General features: G+C 38.2%; 2 protein-coding genes across 4 annotated transcripts; one reads left to right on the forward strand and one right to left on the reverse strand.

The window, feature by feature from the left end:
* Window positions 1–661: 661 nt before the first annotated feature.
* On the reverse strand, window positions 662–12,689 carry trmt61a (tRNA methyltransferase 61A). Of its 2 annotated transcripts, XM_065297246.2 has the most exons (5): window positions 12,562–12,689; window positions 11,815–11,888; window positions 11,260–11,629; window positions 8,104–8,370; window positions 662–2,972 (listed from the first exon to the last, which is right to left on the reverse strand). In XM_065297246.2, the coding sequence occupies exons 1-5, from the start codon at window positions 12,653–12,655 to the stop codon at window positions 2,653–2,655; spliced, it is 1,125 nt and encodes a 374-aa protein (XP_065153318.1). In that variant the 5' UTR covers window positions 12,656–12,689; the 3' UTR covers window positions 662–2,652. The 2 variants fall into 2 exon arrangements, with proteins under 2 accessions (XP_065153318.1, XP_065153319.1); XM_065297247.1 differs by lacking the exon at window positions 11,815–11,888 and having other exon boundaries at window positions 12,562–12,665.
* A 412-nt stretch (window positions 12,690–13,101) lies between these two features.
* Window positions 13,102–18,444, forward strand: ckba (creatine kinase, brain a). Of its 2 annotated transcripts, XM_065297244.1 has the most exons (8): window positions 13,102–13,256; window positions 13,908–14,112; window positions 16,567–16,721; window positions 16,828–16,960; window positions 17,108–17,279; window positions 17,550–17,673; window positions 17,776–17,965; window positions 18,061–18,444. In XM_065297244.1, exons 2-8 carry the CDS (start codon window positions 13,920–13,922, stop codon window positions 18,237–18,239), a joined length of 1,146 nt encoding a protein of 381 aa, XP_065153316.1. In that variant the 5' UTR covers window positions 13,102–13,256; window positions 13,908–13,919; the 3' UTR covers window positions 18,240–18,444. The 2 variants fall into 2 exon arrangements, with proteins under 2 accessions (XP_065153316.1, XP_065153317.2); XM_065297245.2 differs by lacking the exons at window positions 13,102–13,256; window positions 13,908–14,112 and adding an exon at window positions 16,193–16,417.
* The last annotated feature ends 577 nt before the right edge of the window (window positions 18,445–19,021 follow it).

The following is a 19,021-nucleotide window of genomic DNA, read 5'->3' on the forward strand; positions in this document are numbered from 1 at the left end:
AAACAAAACTCATATAACATATGGGTTAAAAAACATTAACTGCCAGTGCCATCTCTTTCACCAGTACGTTGGTATAATTGTATAATTTTGTTGGTTCAACTTAAAAAAAGTAAGTTACATGGTTGCTCAAAAATTAACTTAATTTAACTTAAAAATATTAGTTGTCCAAAAAATTGTGTAAAAATTTGTCAATTAACAATTTTAAGTTGAATTAACTTTTTTTTACAATGTACCATTATATTCCTGTAGCATGAAGTTATGCACAAAATGCACAGCATGCACAAAAAAAGTGTTAAAATGACACATATTGCATACATAAGTAGCAGAACACAAAAAATGTGTAAAAATAAACACATCCTTTCTTACAGTGTGTGACATGAATCCTTGCAGACAACTTATGAACATTAAGGGCAATCACGTGATGCCAAAAAAAGTCACGATATCCCAACAAAGACCTTAAAGTTTCTTTGAAGTATTTCTAGAGATTAAATAACAAGATCACTTATTCTGTGAGACCGGTAGTAGTGCATACTGTTTATTTACCAGTACTGTCCGTATTGTGAGGTGAGTCTAGCAGATGGACTGAGCTGTGTAAGCCAAAGGATCACCAACACAAGTCTTCTTTGTGCCCATGTTGCTTTGCTTGGCCTAAGCTCATCACTCTCCTCTCAGCTAATGGATTAAATTGAGCTGAATGTACAGTCTGAAAGTGAGGAGTGCACAGCAAAAGAAAATTTGCTTGTATGAGAAAGTGTGTTTGGGTATTTTTATCTTATAAGTACCATGCGCATTCATCACAGATGCAAGTTATTGTGTTTGAAAGCATGAGTAACGGTAAAGACAGTAATGGAACAGTATCCTATTGATTTACAGTCTGAGTACACACTTATCCAACGCTCCTCCTCCTCTCTATTGATCTGCCTGCCAGCACTTTGGTATCCTTCAAAAGGAAAAGCAGAGGTGTGTTTATACTGTACTGTATATTTAGTGCACAAACAAGCATGGATTTAATACAGACATGCCAACTCCTACATAAACTACACTTTAAAAATGTTGGGTCGGTCACATGTAAACAATCCTAACTGTTGCGTTTAAAGGGGAATTGTGTAATTGTGTACAGTTAAATGAAGGCTGTGCAACATATGACCTTGTTATTTGTACACGTGGTGACCTGGAGCTATTTACTTTCAGTCTTTGTGCTAAGCTAGGCTATAGCAGTGAATGCGTCATACAGAGTTACGGGACGCACAGAGATAAAAAGGGTATGTATGGACTTATCTAACTCTGGGGGATATGGTGAATATGCTAAAGTCCCAGCATTCTCCTTTAACAATAACATTGCACACTACACTGTCACTGGGCAGTACCCTTGCTAACAAGCAGATTAAGTTGTGTGAGGCTTTATAAAAGTTATAAAATACGCTATTCCAGAAACTGTACTCTGTTTAGACACTCCGACCTGAGTTATGGGGTGCGTTGTCATTTTTACTGGATACGGTCGGTATTTTAACAGGAAACAGATGGCTTAAAAATTAAACATGCCAGTCCTAGTGTTACATCAACTTTCCACCTCCACATATGGATGCAATGTATTATCACAGAGTAGATATGGGACATAAAGGTTTTCTTTGCATGAGAAACATTACATAACCCTCAATCCCTTTTGCACAGTAACAGCACATTTATGAAAATGATGTCTCGGAGGGCCGACAGGGCGTGGAAGATGACTATGTTGTGAAGTGCATAAATAATACGTTTAGTGTGTACAGTAGGCACATTTGCTGTATGCCCAAAATATTGATATGACTTACACAATACTGTTTTTCACAATACAACTTTAAAATTAAAATTACATGATGGTCATTAACTTTTTATAGTCTGAAGTATACAGTATACACTAGTAGTATGCTGGTATTCTATTCCACAGCCTATATTTTCTGGTTTATGATTGACTGAAGGTCATAAAAAGATAATAATATTTAACACACAACATCTGTGAAGGCATCATAGGATTGAAGTAGGAAGCCTTATATGGAAACATGGATCCATTATACTTGTGGGGTTGGGGAGGTGGAGTAGAAAATCAGATCTAAGCCCCTTGCAGATTTGTAAGTAAAACAGACACTACTTTTCTTCTGTACGTACGGTGTACCTCACTTTTCACATGCAAAAACATAATGTACACAAAACAGGCTGTAACAACCTTGAACTTAAACTACTAGCTGTCTGAAATTAAAGTACTGCTGATAGCTCGCTCATGCATAACATCAAGAGCTCATTGAATAAAATCCTACCCCACAGACCAAACTGGCACAAATTTTATCATCACAAGATGCACGTCATGAGCATACAGTGCATTTACGAACCATTATCTTGTGTTCTCTAACTTGAGGTCAGATATGTGCGCATGAGTTACAAAGAGCTGATTATCAAACAAATGGAGTCATAAAAAGCTGCCATGATGTCAACCACACACAAAAAACCCACAGAGTGCATTGTTTTCCACTGGGTTTTCATTTTATTGTACTAAAACAAATAATCTACAGTTCCCTGTTCTTCAAAAAATAAAAACATTAATGATGAAAAATAACTTGCACCAGACAGTTTTTAAATATCATGATCTAATAACTCATCCTTTATTTTCAGTTACCCTTAGTCCCGTGGTTTGGTAGCAAACGTGAGGTATCCCGTGTGCCCTGCCATTTCTCTTGGGGCTGTGGCAGTCCGACAGACCACAGAGGTGTTTCCAGTGTTTGGGACCTCCTCTTGACCGGCACTTGACATTATCTGGGTACTGTCAGTCGAGTCATCTTCAGGGCCAAAGTCTGGTAGAGGCAAAGTGACAGTGCGAACATCATGAACCCGCAGCAGAACCTCTAACGTGCAGATCTCCTCAAAACCATGGTCCAGTAATGCCTCGCAAGTCCTCTGGACCTGCTCTATACACGGTGAGAAGGAACACAGACGTCCTCCTAAAAGCAGAGAGAGTGAGAGGCAACACTATTACTACCGCTTACACTTTTGAAAATTGCAACCCCTAAAAACTTCAAGAAACTCCTCCCTCAACATTCGTGTTACAGATGTGAATGATAACTCATGTGGCTTTGAAATGTTTGTTCTTTTACAAGCAATGTAGTATGTGTGCATGTTCATTGGTTTGAACCCAGGGAGCACACTTACTGATTAAAAAAATGTATACCTTGTAATGCACTTTGGATAAAAGCAACTGCTAAATGCATAAATGTAAATTATAAAAACAGCCAAGGGTACTCTAACTTTAATTAAAACATTTAAATCAAACTATTCAAAGTTTTGCAGGAATCTGCTGAGCTTTCTGTGTGTAGACTCAATGTCAGGATCAATGTTGCTTTCCAAAGGAATTAAATACACTTTAAACATACTATATGCTTCCTCAATGGGCAAAAATCCCTAACTCAGCAAGCTGTAAATAGTCAGAGAGCATTCAATGTGCTTCTGTTTACATACCCTTTGCCTTAACAGTATAAACAGGATGAACAGAGTAAAGGTGGCCAAGAGTTTGAAACAGTGACATCTCCTCTTCATCTTTCTTAACTTACACAAATATAGAGAATTCAGACTAAAGACATGCATAAGAATATACACATTAGACCACAGTAAGAAGATAGACAGGGTGCTGTGAGGAGAGGAGTATATTGAGGAACTGACTGATTGGATTGAATCTAAAAACAGATCTAAAACATGACCTTATTAGGTTCACTTACTGTAATTTAGCACAATAATGAGTGTCTTACATGGTCTTGAAAGATGTTAAAGGGAAAGTTTAAGCAAAACTCATTTATCACCCCCAAGTGATTACAAACCTTTGTAAATTTCTTTGTTCTGCTGAACACAAAACATATATTTTGAATAATGTTAATAACCAAACTGATGCTGTGGCTGCCGCAGTCTTCTTTTTTGAGGGTGCATGATGCAAAGCTCGTCAAAACATGTATATAGCCAAACATGTGTGTGGCTCGTCATGTCAAAATATGTGTTTGGCGCATCATGTAAACTTATGTGCATCACGCGTCATTCAAAATACATGCCTACTGCAGACGCATATAAAGGGTTTATGATAAAAAAAAGATGCTCAGTTCATGTACAAACTTTGGTTTCAATATGCGAAAGCGTTCCTGAGATATGAAGGACTTCCTATTTTGGCGGCTATGCCGCAGATTTCGTTTGGGCTGTGACGAGCAAACACTTCCAAAAATCCTTTTAGTAACTTTGTCAGGCTTGGTCGAAGGATCATGTACGTCCAGTTTTGTGAAGTTCGGACAAAATTTGTAACCTGTGAATCTTTTTTTTGGTTTTCTGTTCAATCCAATATGGCTGAAAAATGACATGGATCCGTAACGTCATCTCCTCAAGCAACTAACACCGGCACTGCCTGAACGTTTTAAAGTTTGAACAGGGTCTGTGTCAAACGGCCTAGTCCAAGGCCGCCTTAATGCACGGGCTGAAGCCCAGGGGCCTCCCATGTTCTGGGGCCTCCCAAGTTCACGTTCATATTGTTTTGTAACTTGTCAGGTTATCTGTCAATCACTCTAACTGCACGTTACATGGCTGCTGATTGGTCCGTGGTAACTTACCGTGAAATAAAATATCAGACGTAACAGATTTTTCTAGTCCGCGTAATGTAATTAAGTGCGCGTTGCCAACTTGGCATTCCTGCATGTTAGACTGGGTGTGACAGAGAAACGGGAAATAATCCACCAACATATGAAAGAGTAATTTCTGAAATTTCATAATAAGCACTAGTGAGGTGCAGGTCTCTCTCTCTCTCTTTCGCGCAGCTGAGTCTCTGGCATGCAGAAGTCTCTCCAACTGTGCACAAGATACTGTGCCGCCAAATAAAGAAAGGAGTTCCCGAACATATTAATGCTGTTCGTTGTTATAAAGTTTAAGTTTACTCGCGTTTATATCAGTGACGCGTGCGCAGCTGGAGCGATGTAGTTTGACGCGATGTAAGCTCACAGTACACACACATCTGTTGGTTTAGAAAGACGACGCAACGGTAAATGTGCAAGTCAAAGCGCGACAACCATCTCAAATGATCATCCCCTGATCGCACCATTCATATTTATAATCTCCTTATCTAAAGATCTTATATACAGGTATGTTCCCTGTCTGTTTTGTGCATATTCACGTGTTCGTATACATGCGTAGTATGCATAAATACTAAATACAATGCATACTATATCTTCAATAGCCTACAAAATAAATAACCGATTAAAAAACAAGATTCTGTCTATATCTTTTGTTAACATTAACTTTAACTTCTTATATTTTTAAAACTGTGGTGAGCATTTAGTTAGTGAGTGGCAATTTTCTACAAATTTGTATATTCCAAAAACTATATAAACATAAAGCTTATAAACATATATACTCTCACACATTTTGGTTTTATTTTCACCACAAGTTGCTGTGTGTGGTTGTTAAATAAAGTGTCTTGTGTTTATGCTCAAGTGGGCTCAGTGATATTTTAATAATGATATTATGGTGTTTTCTGGGTCAAAGAGGGAAAACTCACTGTTGTATGTATTGAAAGAAACTAATGCATTTTGTGATGTAGATTACCTAGATATTACACTTTTTTAAATCAGACTATAAATTGAGGGTATGGGGGGCCTCCAAAACCTCTCAGCCCCAGGGCCTCACATTAGGTTAAGGCGGCCCTGGCCTAGTCGCAGGAGCTGGCCAAAAATTAGAAAATAATATTAATAATAATAATAATAATAAGAAAACTTATGAAGAACAATAAGTGTGCTTTTTGCAACCACACTTAATTAATACAGGTTTGGAATAACATAAGGGGGAATAAATGATGACAGAATTGTTATTTTCTGGTCAACTTTGTGAAAATTAAACTGCCATCATATATCGAACTAGAAATAAGAAATACTCTAAAAATAAATTCTGTGTAACTTTAAAGACAAACCCAACCCATTGGCTTCTAATTTAACTTATGCTGCTGGGTTGTTTAAATCCAAAATGCTGTGTTGTTTTAACACATTTCTGAATTAAATATAAACTTTTCTGGGTTAATTTAATCCATAGGCTGGGTGTGACTCTTTCTGCCCATTGCGGAGTCGAATAAAAACCCAGCATTTCTTAGCCCGTAGGCTCTATTTTAAAGCAGCCATCCATACTTAAATGGACATGAACACTCGACACAGGCAGCAACTAAGGCGCATTCACACGGGGCGTAAGCGTTGACGCTTTCCATTCACTCTTAATGGGTGATGTCAAGCGTTGGCGAACTGAATTGTGGATCCGTCGGCGCCGCCTCACTGCCGTTGATCGCGGCAGAAGTAGAAAATTTCTCAACTTTTCAGGCAGCAACGCGAGCGTCCGCCAATCAGATTGCCTTATGCAAATAACCTAGGCAGAGCCAGCCAATTACGTTTATGGAAGACCGGAGTATGTGCTGCGGCCACTGTGATTGGCTGTTGGCCACGCTTCATCAAGCGTTAATGCTTTCGCCCCGTGTGAATGCGCCGTAGGTGTTGTACAAATACCATTTTTAACAGGAAGCATCATAAAACATAAAAAGTATACAGTGTGAAAAGCCTACTTACAATAAGTTCAAACTTTCAAAGTCTTTGTGATTGATTGAAACATAACTATTTACAATCAACATTTGGCTTCATTTTAAAGGGATTTTTTTTATTAAATGAGACAATGAAATGCATTGTGAGACTGCTTTCTGTGTGGACACATGCATGAGTGAGTGAGAGAGGAAAGCCTAAGGCTTATTCTCATTCCATTGACAAATAAGGGCTTTCCATTAAAACGGAGTCATAAACAGAAACCTCAGGTCTCCTGGCAACAGAAAAGAGCCGAGCCATTAGCTGGGATTCTCCGAGTGATAAAACAAGACTGGGTAACAGGCGACAATGAGAGGATTTTCGGAAAAGCACCAGGTGAAATCACTGAACAGTAAAATTGTTGCAACAATGTCGAGTCAAGTTATCTATTAGCAAAGTTGCAAGATTAATAACATCATGCATGTAAAGATCCTCATAGTCAAGGACAATTGGCTTTGAGTTATCCAAAGCTTTCACGGCCACTGAAAACTCTTTGATAAGAAACCCACAAGAGTCAATTTATCAAGCAGGACCAAAAAAGAGAAGTCGACTCATCTCTAGATTTTTGCAGAGCCTCGCCCATCATTACTGAAGCCTGACAGTCTGGCCCTTTATGGTCATTACACTGCCAGTATAAACTTCTTGCATGTGTGTATACAGAACACAAACAAATTGTGAGTCTCTGTGTAGCATTGAGTGCTTAAGAAATTCCACTTTTATTAAAATGTGGTTCCACCCTACAATCCTCTTTGATTTGGTAAGCTTTGTTTACCTTCCTGACATAATACCTCATGCAATGTCGAACATTCTGGCTCTTTAACTTCACCCTTTTTGACTGGGAGCCACACACGGATGTATCACACGGATGAGAATACAGTATACTACTGATGCATGGGAATAATCTCTGACCCCTGTTGGGCTGTTGACTCGTCTGGACCTGTCCAGTACTGTGGGCAGTAGTTACGATGGAAACGGCTTAAGTGGTTGGGTTACTTCTAAAGTAAACTGCTCAGACATGGTCACTCAATAAAAACAGACTGATCAGAGAGTAAATGGACGAAACTAATTCACCCACAACTTTTGAATGTTATTCAAACTAAGCAATACAGCCTGGGATTTATTGTTACAGGTGTGAAGTCTTTTACCACACAAATGAGATGTTATTATTGAAGATAATGTATCTGTGTCAATAACACCATCCATAACTGAGGTGAAGGCAAGCATTACATGGTACACGGAAATACTGCACAATATAAGTTGTGTTTAAATTTACATGCAACACATTGAAAAACTTGAACTCAAATAAAAAGTGCTAACAATACGTTGTGCATTGTTTCAAACATTTGCTGCAGCATTTGTTTTAGTGGTTTAACAGAAGCATCATTGGTTCAGGAAATAGAAATGGGTTTCCTGCCACATTTGCCACTGAAATGACTGCATTTTAAATTTTGCATTAATATGGTAATGATGTATTTCACATCTATGTACTCACCCTTGCGTTTCATGGCCCTCTTGGCATGTATGACTGCCTCCCATGGAGATGGGATGTCTAAAAAGACTGCATCAGCTACACCTGTGACACCGAAGCCCTCCTTGCACACGTCCTGGTTTCTAACGGTAACAAGGTGAGACACCTTGTGCTCCTTGAACTCCTCGATTGCCTTCTCGGCCCGTTGAGCGTGAAACTCCACCGTGTGCAGGTGGCCGGTGGGAGCAATGGTCCGCAGAATAGCATGAGACAGAGAGCCGCTACCGGTACCTGTAACAAAAACACAATAATACACATTAACATGAAACTTTACAGATTGTGTTTCAAAACAAACCTGCCAACTGGTGAGTAAACTGTGAGATTTAAAAAAATCTTTACCTATCAGCAAACAAGTTTAACTCTTTCGCCGCCATTGACGAGATATCTCGTCAATCAAGAGAAAACGCTTCCCTGCCAATGACAACATTTTCCGTCTTTCCGCAATACCGCTATTATCCACTTCTGCAACTTTTTAAACCCGGAAGTATTGCCCTATGGCAAGCAGCTGCATGTCCGTGTCTGTTTTAAAGATCGCTCTGAATGGGATCTCTATGAAAAGTCCGTCACAAAAATGGAATTATCTCTGCTTTTTGCTCAAAATGTGGTGTTTTTGCAGAAACCTACCCATATTCAAAAGCTGATTACAAAAGAACTACTGAAGGTAGGATGAAACAGGATTTTGTTTGAAAGCAGAGGGTCTGTTTTTTCATTTGGTATATTGTATGTTTATATATTTAAAGAAGACCATTTTCTGGAAGGCATTAAACTTTGGTGAAAATCATGAAAAACGCTGGCTGGCAACTTTAAAAAAAAAAACGCTGGTGGTGAAAGAGTTAAGATACACATTTCATAAACAGACACATCGGGTGGTAACACAATCGTGATGTTCTGTCACAATTTGTAGAAAACTAAACAACATACACATGCACAAAAAAAAATTCGGCCTACAGGAATATTTTGTGACTGTGAAAAAGGTAAATGTTTTTTTTTCCATAATAAAGGTTTAAGCAGAAAATTGACGATAATCAGAAAATGAGGTGCGCATGCGATCATGGTAGGGCTGCATAACTAATCGCAACTAATCGTTTGAATGTTTATTGTGTTTAATAATTATTTATGTATAAGCACACACACAAATATATATAAATGTATGTATATATATGAAGTTTTCATATTTTTACATAATATATAAATATAAAAATTTATAGACACATGTAAAAATTTCTTAAATATGCACTGTACATGCATGTGTGTGTATTCATATATACATAATTATTATACACAGTGCACAAATATATGATGTAAACAAAAACTTTTATTCTGCAAACGATTAGTCACGAATTTTCATTATGCATCCCTAGATCACAGACTTAAATGTAAAAATTATATTTGCATAAGCATTTGTGTTGTGCTATATAGGCATGTATACTGTTAACGCCACATCTTCAGGGACTTCTCATAGCTGCAGGGTCGGTGTTTGGTCTACAGCATTGCATTAAGATAAAAGATGGACATTGACGTAAGCATCAGAGGATCAGAAAGGGGAAGCACGCAGAAGTATGTGAAGTATGAAAGAATTATCAAAAAACCTCAGAGATGTCGGATATATTTATTTATTTATTTACAAATTTAAAACATTACCGTATATACATTTTGTTAATGTTAAATTTAATGCATACCACATTTTCCATTCAATATCAGCCCCAAAACAGATATATTAAAGATCTAACTCAAACTTATTAAAATGTATTTTATTGTTTAAAAAAATCTAAATAAATTGTTTTGGGCTGTAAAATGTCTAGGTGGTATAACTGACCCATAATACCTGAGAAGTAATCTAATGTTAAAGTAAGGGGCTTGACGACCAAAAAGGCTCCTTTCCCTCTGGCCATCTATATCCTGAACTAGGAAAACACCAGGACTATTGTTTACTATTCAACACCACACACTTAAAGCAGTATTACACTCTGCACTATTATTATTATTTTATACATACATAATGCCAGTCAGGATGTAGCCGCTACCACCTGTACATCTGTCATTATTACTTCATATTCATATCAGGGCTCCACATTAAGGACTGCCCAGTGGCCCGAGGCAAGGGCGAGAGACATTCGGGCCAGTAAAACATATTGTCACTTGCCCGATCAGGCCAGTGCTTCACCCTCAGTCACTAAAATATATAGAAAAGTTTGTAATTTTTTACGTTGGAACATGTGGGTTGTATATGTATACATTACAGATATATTTGACTTTTGAATTATTATTTTTAAATATATGACACTGACATTTTTTATTGGGGCCAGTGAAAATTTTGGCAGGGCAAGTGAAAACCTGAACCACTGGCTTAGTCGGGCCAGTATAAAAATTGATGTGTGTTGAGCCCTGCATATGCATACCTTGTAATTTTCCCAATCTTAAATTTTTTGATTTACATTTATTTTATTCCCAATCTATATAATTTATTATCGTAAAATGTGGGGAGACAGTCATACCAAGCTTTTCTCTACATGTCATACTGTGTATATGTATAGGTGAACAAAAAAAGTGGAAACCTGTCAAGCAATATACAGGGCCTTTTAACAAATGGACTGGTATTATCAAACATGCATTTGTGCATTTTAATTACTAAGAAATATCGTTTATATGTGCTTGAGGTCACCTGCTTGACACTTGAGATGCATTAAAACAGTACAAAAATCATGTGGCACACCACTTTCACAATAAGCATTAACAGATCTGCACAAACCTGTATTGCAATGCTTAAATGACTTGTTAAACTGGAATATTATACTGTAATAAACATAGTATTCACATTAAATGTGAAACTTGATCTTGTTTTGATGAACACAAATGATATTTGTTGCTGGAATTGATGACAGTGACACACGCAGCTGTGACCAACTCAGCAACCTGGTAGTTAGCTTTGAACGCTGTGGCAATGTTATTTTTCCACGGCACACCAAACAAGTGGTCACGGCACACTAGTGCATTACACTGCATTAAAAAGCTAGGCAAGTACACTTCGCAAATATTCAGAAGGCAGCATTTACAGCCTAACATAAGACCCCAACTAAGAACCTTTGATGGTTCAGATTCGACTCAAAAACTTCACCTTACCTGACTCGCAGACAACAGAGCCCGGTTTGAGCTCCAGCATCAGTGTAATATTGGCAATGTCTGTAGTGTAGAGGATCTGTGTTCGGTGGGGCAGATTTACAGTCCACAGCTCTGGCGTAGGGTGCAGCACGTAAACCCAACCACCCTTACTGCAAGTCACTTTGGAACCAAATCGTTGCCCAATCAGATCACTGGAATGCCGGATGACCCCAAAACGGGTCTGCGTCTGAGCCCCGGACTGAACTTTCACCGGCATCATTGAATCATGACCCATGAAGATGATGACAACATCCCCTTCTTGGACGAACTTCGAGTATTCCACAAAACTCATGAGGTACAAGTGGTGGTCAACTGCAATGTTCAGTTCAGCCTGTCAAACATGTAAACACATTACATGCCAAAAATTATGCAAACTTTATGACCTACAATTAAACAAATAACCACATGGTATTTAATACCACGTGTAATATGTACATACGGGGATGTAAGAAAGTAGTTAGCATTTAAATTGAATTAAAACAACGTTTCTAACGGTTAACAGTGGTCGTTACAAACCGTCAGACTCAACACAACCGCGTCTGCACAATCAGTGAATACTTGCATAACCAGGTTATAGTCGAATGGGCCAGCTGTAAGTAAATTTGGTAAAAATATATTTACTCATATGTGAATGTACAAATCTGTAAATATTTTCTAATTATTAACGTTACACGTCACGTAACGTTATTATACTCAGCAGGGCCACTGTTGTTATTCTTGTTTGTGAAAAGGCAGAATCGATTGCTTGAAATGCGTACAAAATACTGAATGTATGCTCCAATTAAAATCATATTTAACATATATATTCCTTAGTAAATGTCTGGTTGGTGAACTAAGAAATATTATTCACATTAACCGTAAATTTGCTGTAGGTGTTTCCGATGTCATGAAGCGCTGTGCAGACCGAAATAATACGACAACAAAGTACCGCGAGAGCGATTAGAATGCATAGCTTTCAAATAGCTCTCGCGGCACTTTGATGTCATAAGCCGAACTGTATGCGCATACACATGGATTAATATTAAACACCTAAACAATCTATATTTTCTGTACGGAGGGCTATGTTAAACTTAATGTGACCATCATAACGAGACTATCCACTGCACAGTTAAATCAAGAGTTAAACATTTGATAAAATAACTGATTTTACTTTCAGTAAGTAAATTTGTAAACATGCGCTTTTAAAAGCAAGCGAGACCAGCAAGAGAGATCTCTGTACATTGTTATATGTCTTATAAATACAAAAAAGGTTTTTGAACTTACCGTTTGTTTTCGGAAAAGCTATAGCTTTATATTTAAGAGGCACAAGACAGCACAACACGTGTGTAGCTACTTGCTTGATAACGCGCACGCGCATCAGATCTGTATTGCGTGAGGATTGACTCAAGCCTATTTGTCACAACGTGTGTAGTTGTTGCTGTCGACTTACAAATCCACGGCGTGTCGCAAAACTATGACGTTACACTTTTCCGTCTCAGGAAAATGATGTAGTGATATTTAAAAAAGAAAATTAACTTTAGTGTAAATACCGTTATGTACAAAAATATATATATTTTAGTTTTTGTAAAGATTTACCAGCATATAATATTTTTAAATAGCTGACTAAATCAATATTAAACTATATATTCTAACAGTTTATTATTGATTTTATTTACTTGGACTTTGAAATGTTGCCTATAAAAAACTTTGAGGAAATTCCTAATGTATTTTGTTGAATTATTCGTTAAATAGACAGTGTAGAAATGACAAGAACTACAATGTCACGCTTCTCTAATTGAATGAATGGACTACAAATAGCAGCCAATAGGAGAGGCGTTCACGTACTATAAAATAAACGATCCATCATAATCCAGTGCTGGAGAGCAGAGTGTCGCAGAAGGAGAGCTTTTCCACCAACCGGGAAAATAGGAATCTTTGTTTCAGCTCAGTCTGACCCTAGAAGTAGTCAACAACCCACGGTAAGGTCTGAAACAATTTACTTCCTCAGAAATAAGCAATTTAAATCAGATCTAAAGTACCATATAATCGTCGCCAAAGGATTTTGGACACACTTTTAAGATCGGTATAGACTTGGTTTTAAGTGCAGTAACGCTCTTGTATAACGCTTAATAACGCATTTACTTAAGTAAGTGCATTTGACGGATGAAGCATTGTTAAGTCGGTTTTTGTTCAGTTCATGTCTGAGGAAGATTTTAAAGCATCGTTGATATACTATCAATCGTATTTTTTAACGAGTTCGTGCATTTTGAGTGTACGGCCATCAAATATTTAAATATCACATTTTAATATACGATGGGATATACAGATATAATAAAATATTAGTTTCACTTCACTTTCCAATAGTAAAACGTTACAGTGCAGTACGGAAATACATTGCATCTCCGCCCCTCAAGTCGGTTTTTTAAACTTGTCTTGTGGAAGAATTTTAACTCTTTAATTGTAACATGTAATTTAGGTTTAATATACAACTGCTATACTTATTAACATTTTAACGAAAAACCAAGTCTTTGCCAGTTTTATTCAAGTGTAAAGACGTGAGGTAATGTCGAAGCTTGACTGAATTTGGCATTGAGCGTAAGCGTAGTTATTTTTCCGCCCTTCGCGCGCAGGGAACAGCAGTCATGCCTTTCGGAAACACCCACAACCAGATGAAGATGAAGTACACCTCAGAGCAGGAATATCCCGATCTCAGCAAACACAACAACTATATGGCCAAAGTGCTCACTCCAGCCCTGTATGAGAAGTTGCGCTCTAAAGAGACGCCCAGTGGATTTACTCTGGACGATTTGATCCAGACCGGTATTGATAACCCAGGTAAAGACCCGAAACAACCTGCAGTCTGGTTTCTAATAAATCTGTCAATGCATGCAAAAAAGTCATTTTTATCATTGTGCCTTTGACAGTGACCCTGCTGACTAGTCTGTGTGTTCCGATGGACTTTGAGAAAATTATACATTTCCTGTATAGATAAGATCACCTTACACTTTTAAAACAGTGTGGTGTTAAAACAACACATTTTGTGTCTAGTTTGTGTCACTTTGTGCCTTTAACTAGACACATCTGTGTTATTATTGAAACACAAAAACACATTTTCTGATGTTTTAACACATGGTGCTCTTTCTTTTACTTACTTAAACACAAAATGACACATAATGTGTTAAACGCATAAGGTGCTAAATAGGCTAGCATGAAACAAAAAGATGTTAAAAATTCAAACATCCTTTCTTAGAGTGTACCTACTGTATGTGCAAGTGTAAATATGGCCTGTGGAAACCGCCAGAAAAATGCATTGAATTTGCGCTTGGTGTAGAAAATGTACAGAAACATCACTAGGCCACCAAACCCTTGGCATCTGCAGATATCTGCCTAAATAATCGGCTATCGGTATCAGTGGAAAATTTTGATAACAGTGCATCTCTAATATCAAAGAGCACCAATGGTCCAATTCACGATTTTGCATTTCTTTTGGTGTGTAAGTGCGTATTTGTAAATGTTAACCCTAAAGTAAACTATGATGTGAGTTATCATCTCTCCAACATTAATCTCTTTTCTTGGACTACAACAAACACACAGATTGTAGGCAACAGTTTACTTCCTGGGATTTATGATGTAGTAAAGACCGACATCATCATCATAATTCCACCCGCTTGGACTCACAGCCTGTTAATTAACTACTGTTACTGTGCTTTCATGCCGCCACCAGTGAATGCGTCAACGTAGCTGGAAGTCATCCATTTTCATTGAGAGACGGCGGCGAGCTCCGATGAGCAGCGGCACGTCATGTACAGTGTGAGCGTCAAGGAGAGTGAAATCATCTCAACTTTATGGAAATGAGCTAAGACGCGTTTCGGTGGCAACCAATCGGAAGGCGGAAACGTTCGGCGGCAACCAGTCGGAAGGCAGAAACCTCCGCTTGAGATGATTCAGAGAATTCATTTTGAGCGTCAGAGCGTCCATTACACTTTGTCTATAGCGTCGTTGACAGGGCAGCAAGAGCTTTTATTGACGCTCTCACCGGTGGTGTTGTGAAAGCACAGTTAGCATTGCACTGTGTGCAAATCTTTCAAACATGGTAAGAAGCGTCACATTTCCGGCTGAGGTATTCAGACCAATCACAACGTACAGATTAGCTGGCCAATAAGGGACACAGAGCTTTTCAATTCCGTGAGTTTTAGGAAGAGGGCGAAATCTGGAGTTACAAAAATGTACTGTATGTGGAAAATAATGTGTTTTTAACCATAAACCACACAAACATTATACCAAATACATAAAATAACATGTTTTTTGCAATGAAAAGGGTGCACTTTAAGTCACTAAAAGGGCGGATTTACAAATCTTAGGGAACTTTCTTTTGGGATAAAGTACACAACTCCATTAATATCACACTGTGCACGTGGTTTTGGATATTTTAGGATAAGAGGGTAGTGGTGCACCTGTAGGTTTTTTTTTTGTTGTTGTTGATGCTGATTAACTATTGTGCAATACCAAATATCACTCATGTGATTTGCAATATTTTTCATATTTTAGTAACCAATCTGACCGACTACATTTACATGTAGGATTTTATCCAAAATGACTTACAAAATTAAGGACAACAACACAGCGATTCCTTTTAGGGAGACAATATTTTGAGTTTCGACAGTACTTAAAGACATAACCTATTTTTGGGAGACCGGATAGATAATTTAACAAAAATATATCAAAATAAGGTTTGTACAAACTTTACTTTGTGTAGACCTCACTTTGCTTTCTGTAAGTATTTTTCCCAGAGATAAACGCACAACCCAGTGTCTTTTCACAGTTAATAAACTATTGGTTTGGTTATCAATGGTTTCAATCAAAAATCGTCCATTATGTGTTGGCCACCGATATATTGGTGCATCTGTAGCAAGAGAGTGGTATTTTTACAACCATATGTTGTTGTATGTATGTATGTATTTATTTAGCAATACTAAAAAAATGCAACTGTCAGCTGAGGATGAGTATCCAGACCTCAGCGAGCACTGCAACCACATGGCCAAGGTCCTCACTCTGGATATGTACAAGCATCTCTACAAGCGCTCTACACCGAGTGGCTTCACCATAGATAAAGTCATTCAGACCGGTGTGGATAATCCTGGTAAAAAGAACACACATTCTGTCAGGGATCAGGGTCAGGGGTTAAACTGTCATGGTACAGTTGATAAACCACTTGATGTTAAGCATGGATTAAATGGGTGTGTTAGCCTGTCCTTTGTAATTTGTGCCTGCACACTTTTCCATTCTCAGGCCACCCCTACATTTTGACTGTGGGTTGCGCGGCTGGAGATGAAGAAACCTATGAGGTGTTTAAAGAGCTGCTGGACCCTGTCATTCGGGACAGGCATGGAGGATACAAGCCCACAGATAAACACAAGACGGACCTTAACCCAAATAACCTCAAGGTATAGAATCAAAGGCCTATCTACATTAAATGTAACTCATAACTGATCCCTTCCATTGTCAGATGTAATGTTATTTCTTAACAATACGACAACTTTTTACCTGCAGGGTGGCGATGACCTGGACCCCAATTATGTGCTTAGCTCTCGCGTCAGAACGGGCCGGAGCATACGAGGTTTCTGCCTGCCGCCCCATTGCAGTCGTGGAGAGAGGAGAGCTGTTGAGAAACTCTCTGTGGAAGGTACATCCCTGCAATATAGACCTGGTCACGTAGCTCCCTCTAGTGGTGATGAGTATCATCATCATGTACAAAGATGTACTCACAGAAAAACAAATAATGTCTTTAAAAAATACTGTTTTATGGACTCTCTCGATCTGTCTCCGATAGCTCTGAGTGCTTTGTCTGGGGATCTCAGTGGGAAATACTACGCCCTAAAGAACATGACAGAAGCTGAGCAACAACAGCTCATCGATGACCATTTCCTGTTTGACAAGCCTGTATCTCCCCTGCTGTTGGCCTCAGGGATGGCTCGTGATTGGCCGGACGCCAGGGGCATCTGGTCAGTGAATGTCCTTAAGGCACTGCCTGTGCTGCATTAGCTTAGTGTTTGATTCATTTCTGTTAAAAAAAAGACATTCGATACTATTTAACTATAGTAAATAATACTTAATAATGAAAACTGAGAATTGAAATGAATGATTTTTGCTCAAACTTACATTTTAATGAAACCTAGAGATGTTTAGAGGTTTGCCAGAATTGGAAATGAGATTTTCAGATATCACTACTGGGAAAAATTTACTTTCCTGACTTATTTTCTTCTTGTCTCCAGGCATAATGATAACAAAACTTTCCTTGTGTGGGTGAATGAGGAAGACCACCTACGTGTCATTTCTATGCAGAAAGGCGGCAACATGAAAGAGGTCTTCACCCGTTTCTGCACAGGTCTTACCAAGGTATCACACCACTGTGAAGTCATACATAACTTTGCATGCGTCTTTTTCTTTATTTCATCTCCGTGCTACTATAAAACATTAACTGATTGCTTCTTGTCACAGATTGAGGAGCTGTTTAAAAACAAGAAACATGAGTTCATGTGGAACGAGCATCTTGGCTACGTCCTTACCTGCCCATCCAATCTCGGTACGGGTCTGCGTGCCGGAGTACACGTCAAACTGCCTAACCTCAGCAAGAACAAGAAGTTCGAAGAGGTCCTTAAGAAACTGCGACTGCAGAAACGTGGAACAGGTACAAGAATACTGCCTGATGATGGCATTGCTATAATACCTGACAATTAGGTATTGTTGTTGTAATGGTGCGGTCCCTTCTCTTTTATTTATTAGGTGGTGTGGACACTGCTGCTGTGGGTGGCACTTTTGACATCTCTAATGCTGACCGACTGGGCTTCTCTGAAGTCGAGCTGATGCAGATGGTAGTAGATGGAGTCAAATTGCTGATCGAAATGGAGAAACGGCTGGAGAAAGGCCAGTCCATTGATGACCTCATGCCTGCCCAGAAGTAATTTCAACTGCACATCAACCTCAAAGTTATTCTGTCACTCTTTACCTTTGTTAATTGACTGAATGATGGTTTGTTGACTTGTTCTTCTTGAAATACTTGTTGTATTTAAGGTTTTTTTTGGTTCTGGCAAGTTCTTGTCACACAATTAGTCATCACAGGGTAACCGCTGGATGAGCATGTATGCGAATAAAATAATTTTGACCTGCTTTGTCGTGCTATCCTTTATCCATTGGATTTTCATAAGGATTGCGAGGTTATTTTAGAATCGCACAAATGTGTAGACATTTTTTTTCTAACAACTAATAAAAAATAAGTAAAATATAAAACCCCTATAATTATTACATTTTCATAACACATTACAGTAAGGTTGTAATTAGTTATACCATGGGTCTGTTGAATACTGGATTCTGATTGGCTGAGAAATGTTCCATTATTTTTCTGTAAACCGCACGCCTAACTGGTCAAATATCTTAAAATAGGCACCAGAGCAATGTTTGCAGTAACCGTGGTATAAGTAGAATAATTGACTCCAGTCCTTTGATTTATTTGAAAATAATACACACGTGGTGTAACAACACTCCGCTTCGGGCCACATTACCACCTTGGGGGGCATTACTTGCTTACAATTCAACGGCCTGTTGTCAATTATTCCTTGCTTAAAACATTAGCTAACAATATACAAAACTCTGACAGCATTTATTAAGTTGTAAATGTTAACATTAGTAAATGCACAATGAACTAATAACAAATCTTACTAAATTTAAAGGAAAGTTCACTTAAAAA

This window comes from Paramisgurnus dabryanus, chromosome 20 (genome assembly GCF_030506205.2).
Source record: "Paramisgurnus dabryanus chromosome 20, PD_genome_1.1, whole genome shotgun sequence".
NCBI lineage: Eukaryota > Metazoa > Chordata > Actinopteri > Cypriniformes > Cobitidae > Paramisgurnus > Paramisgurnus dabryanus.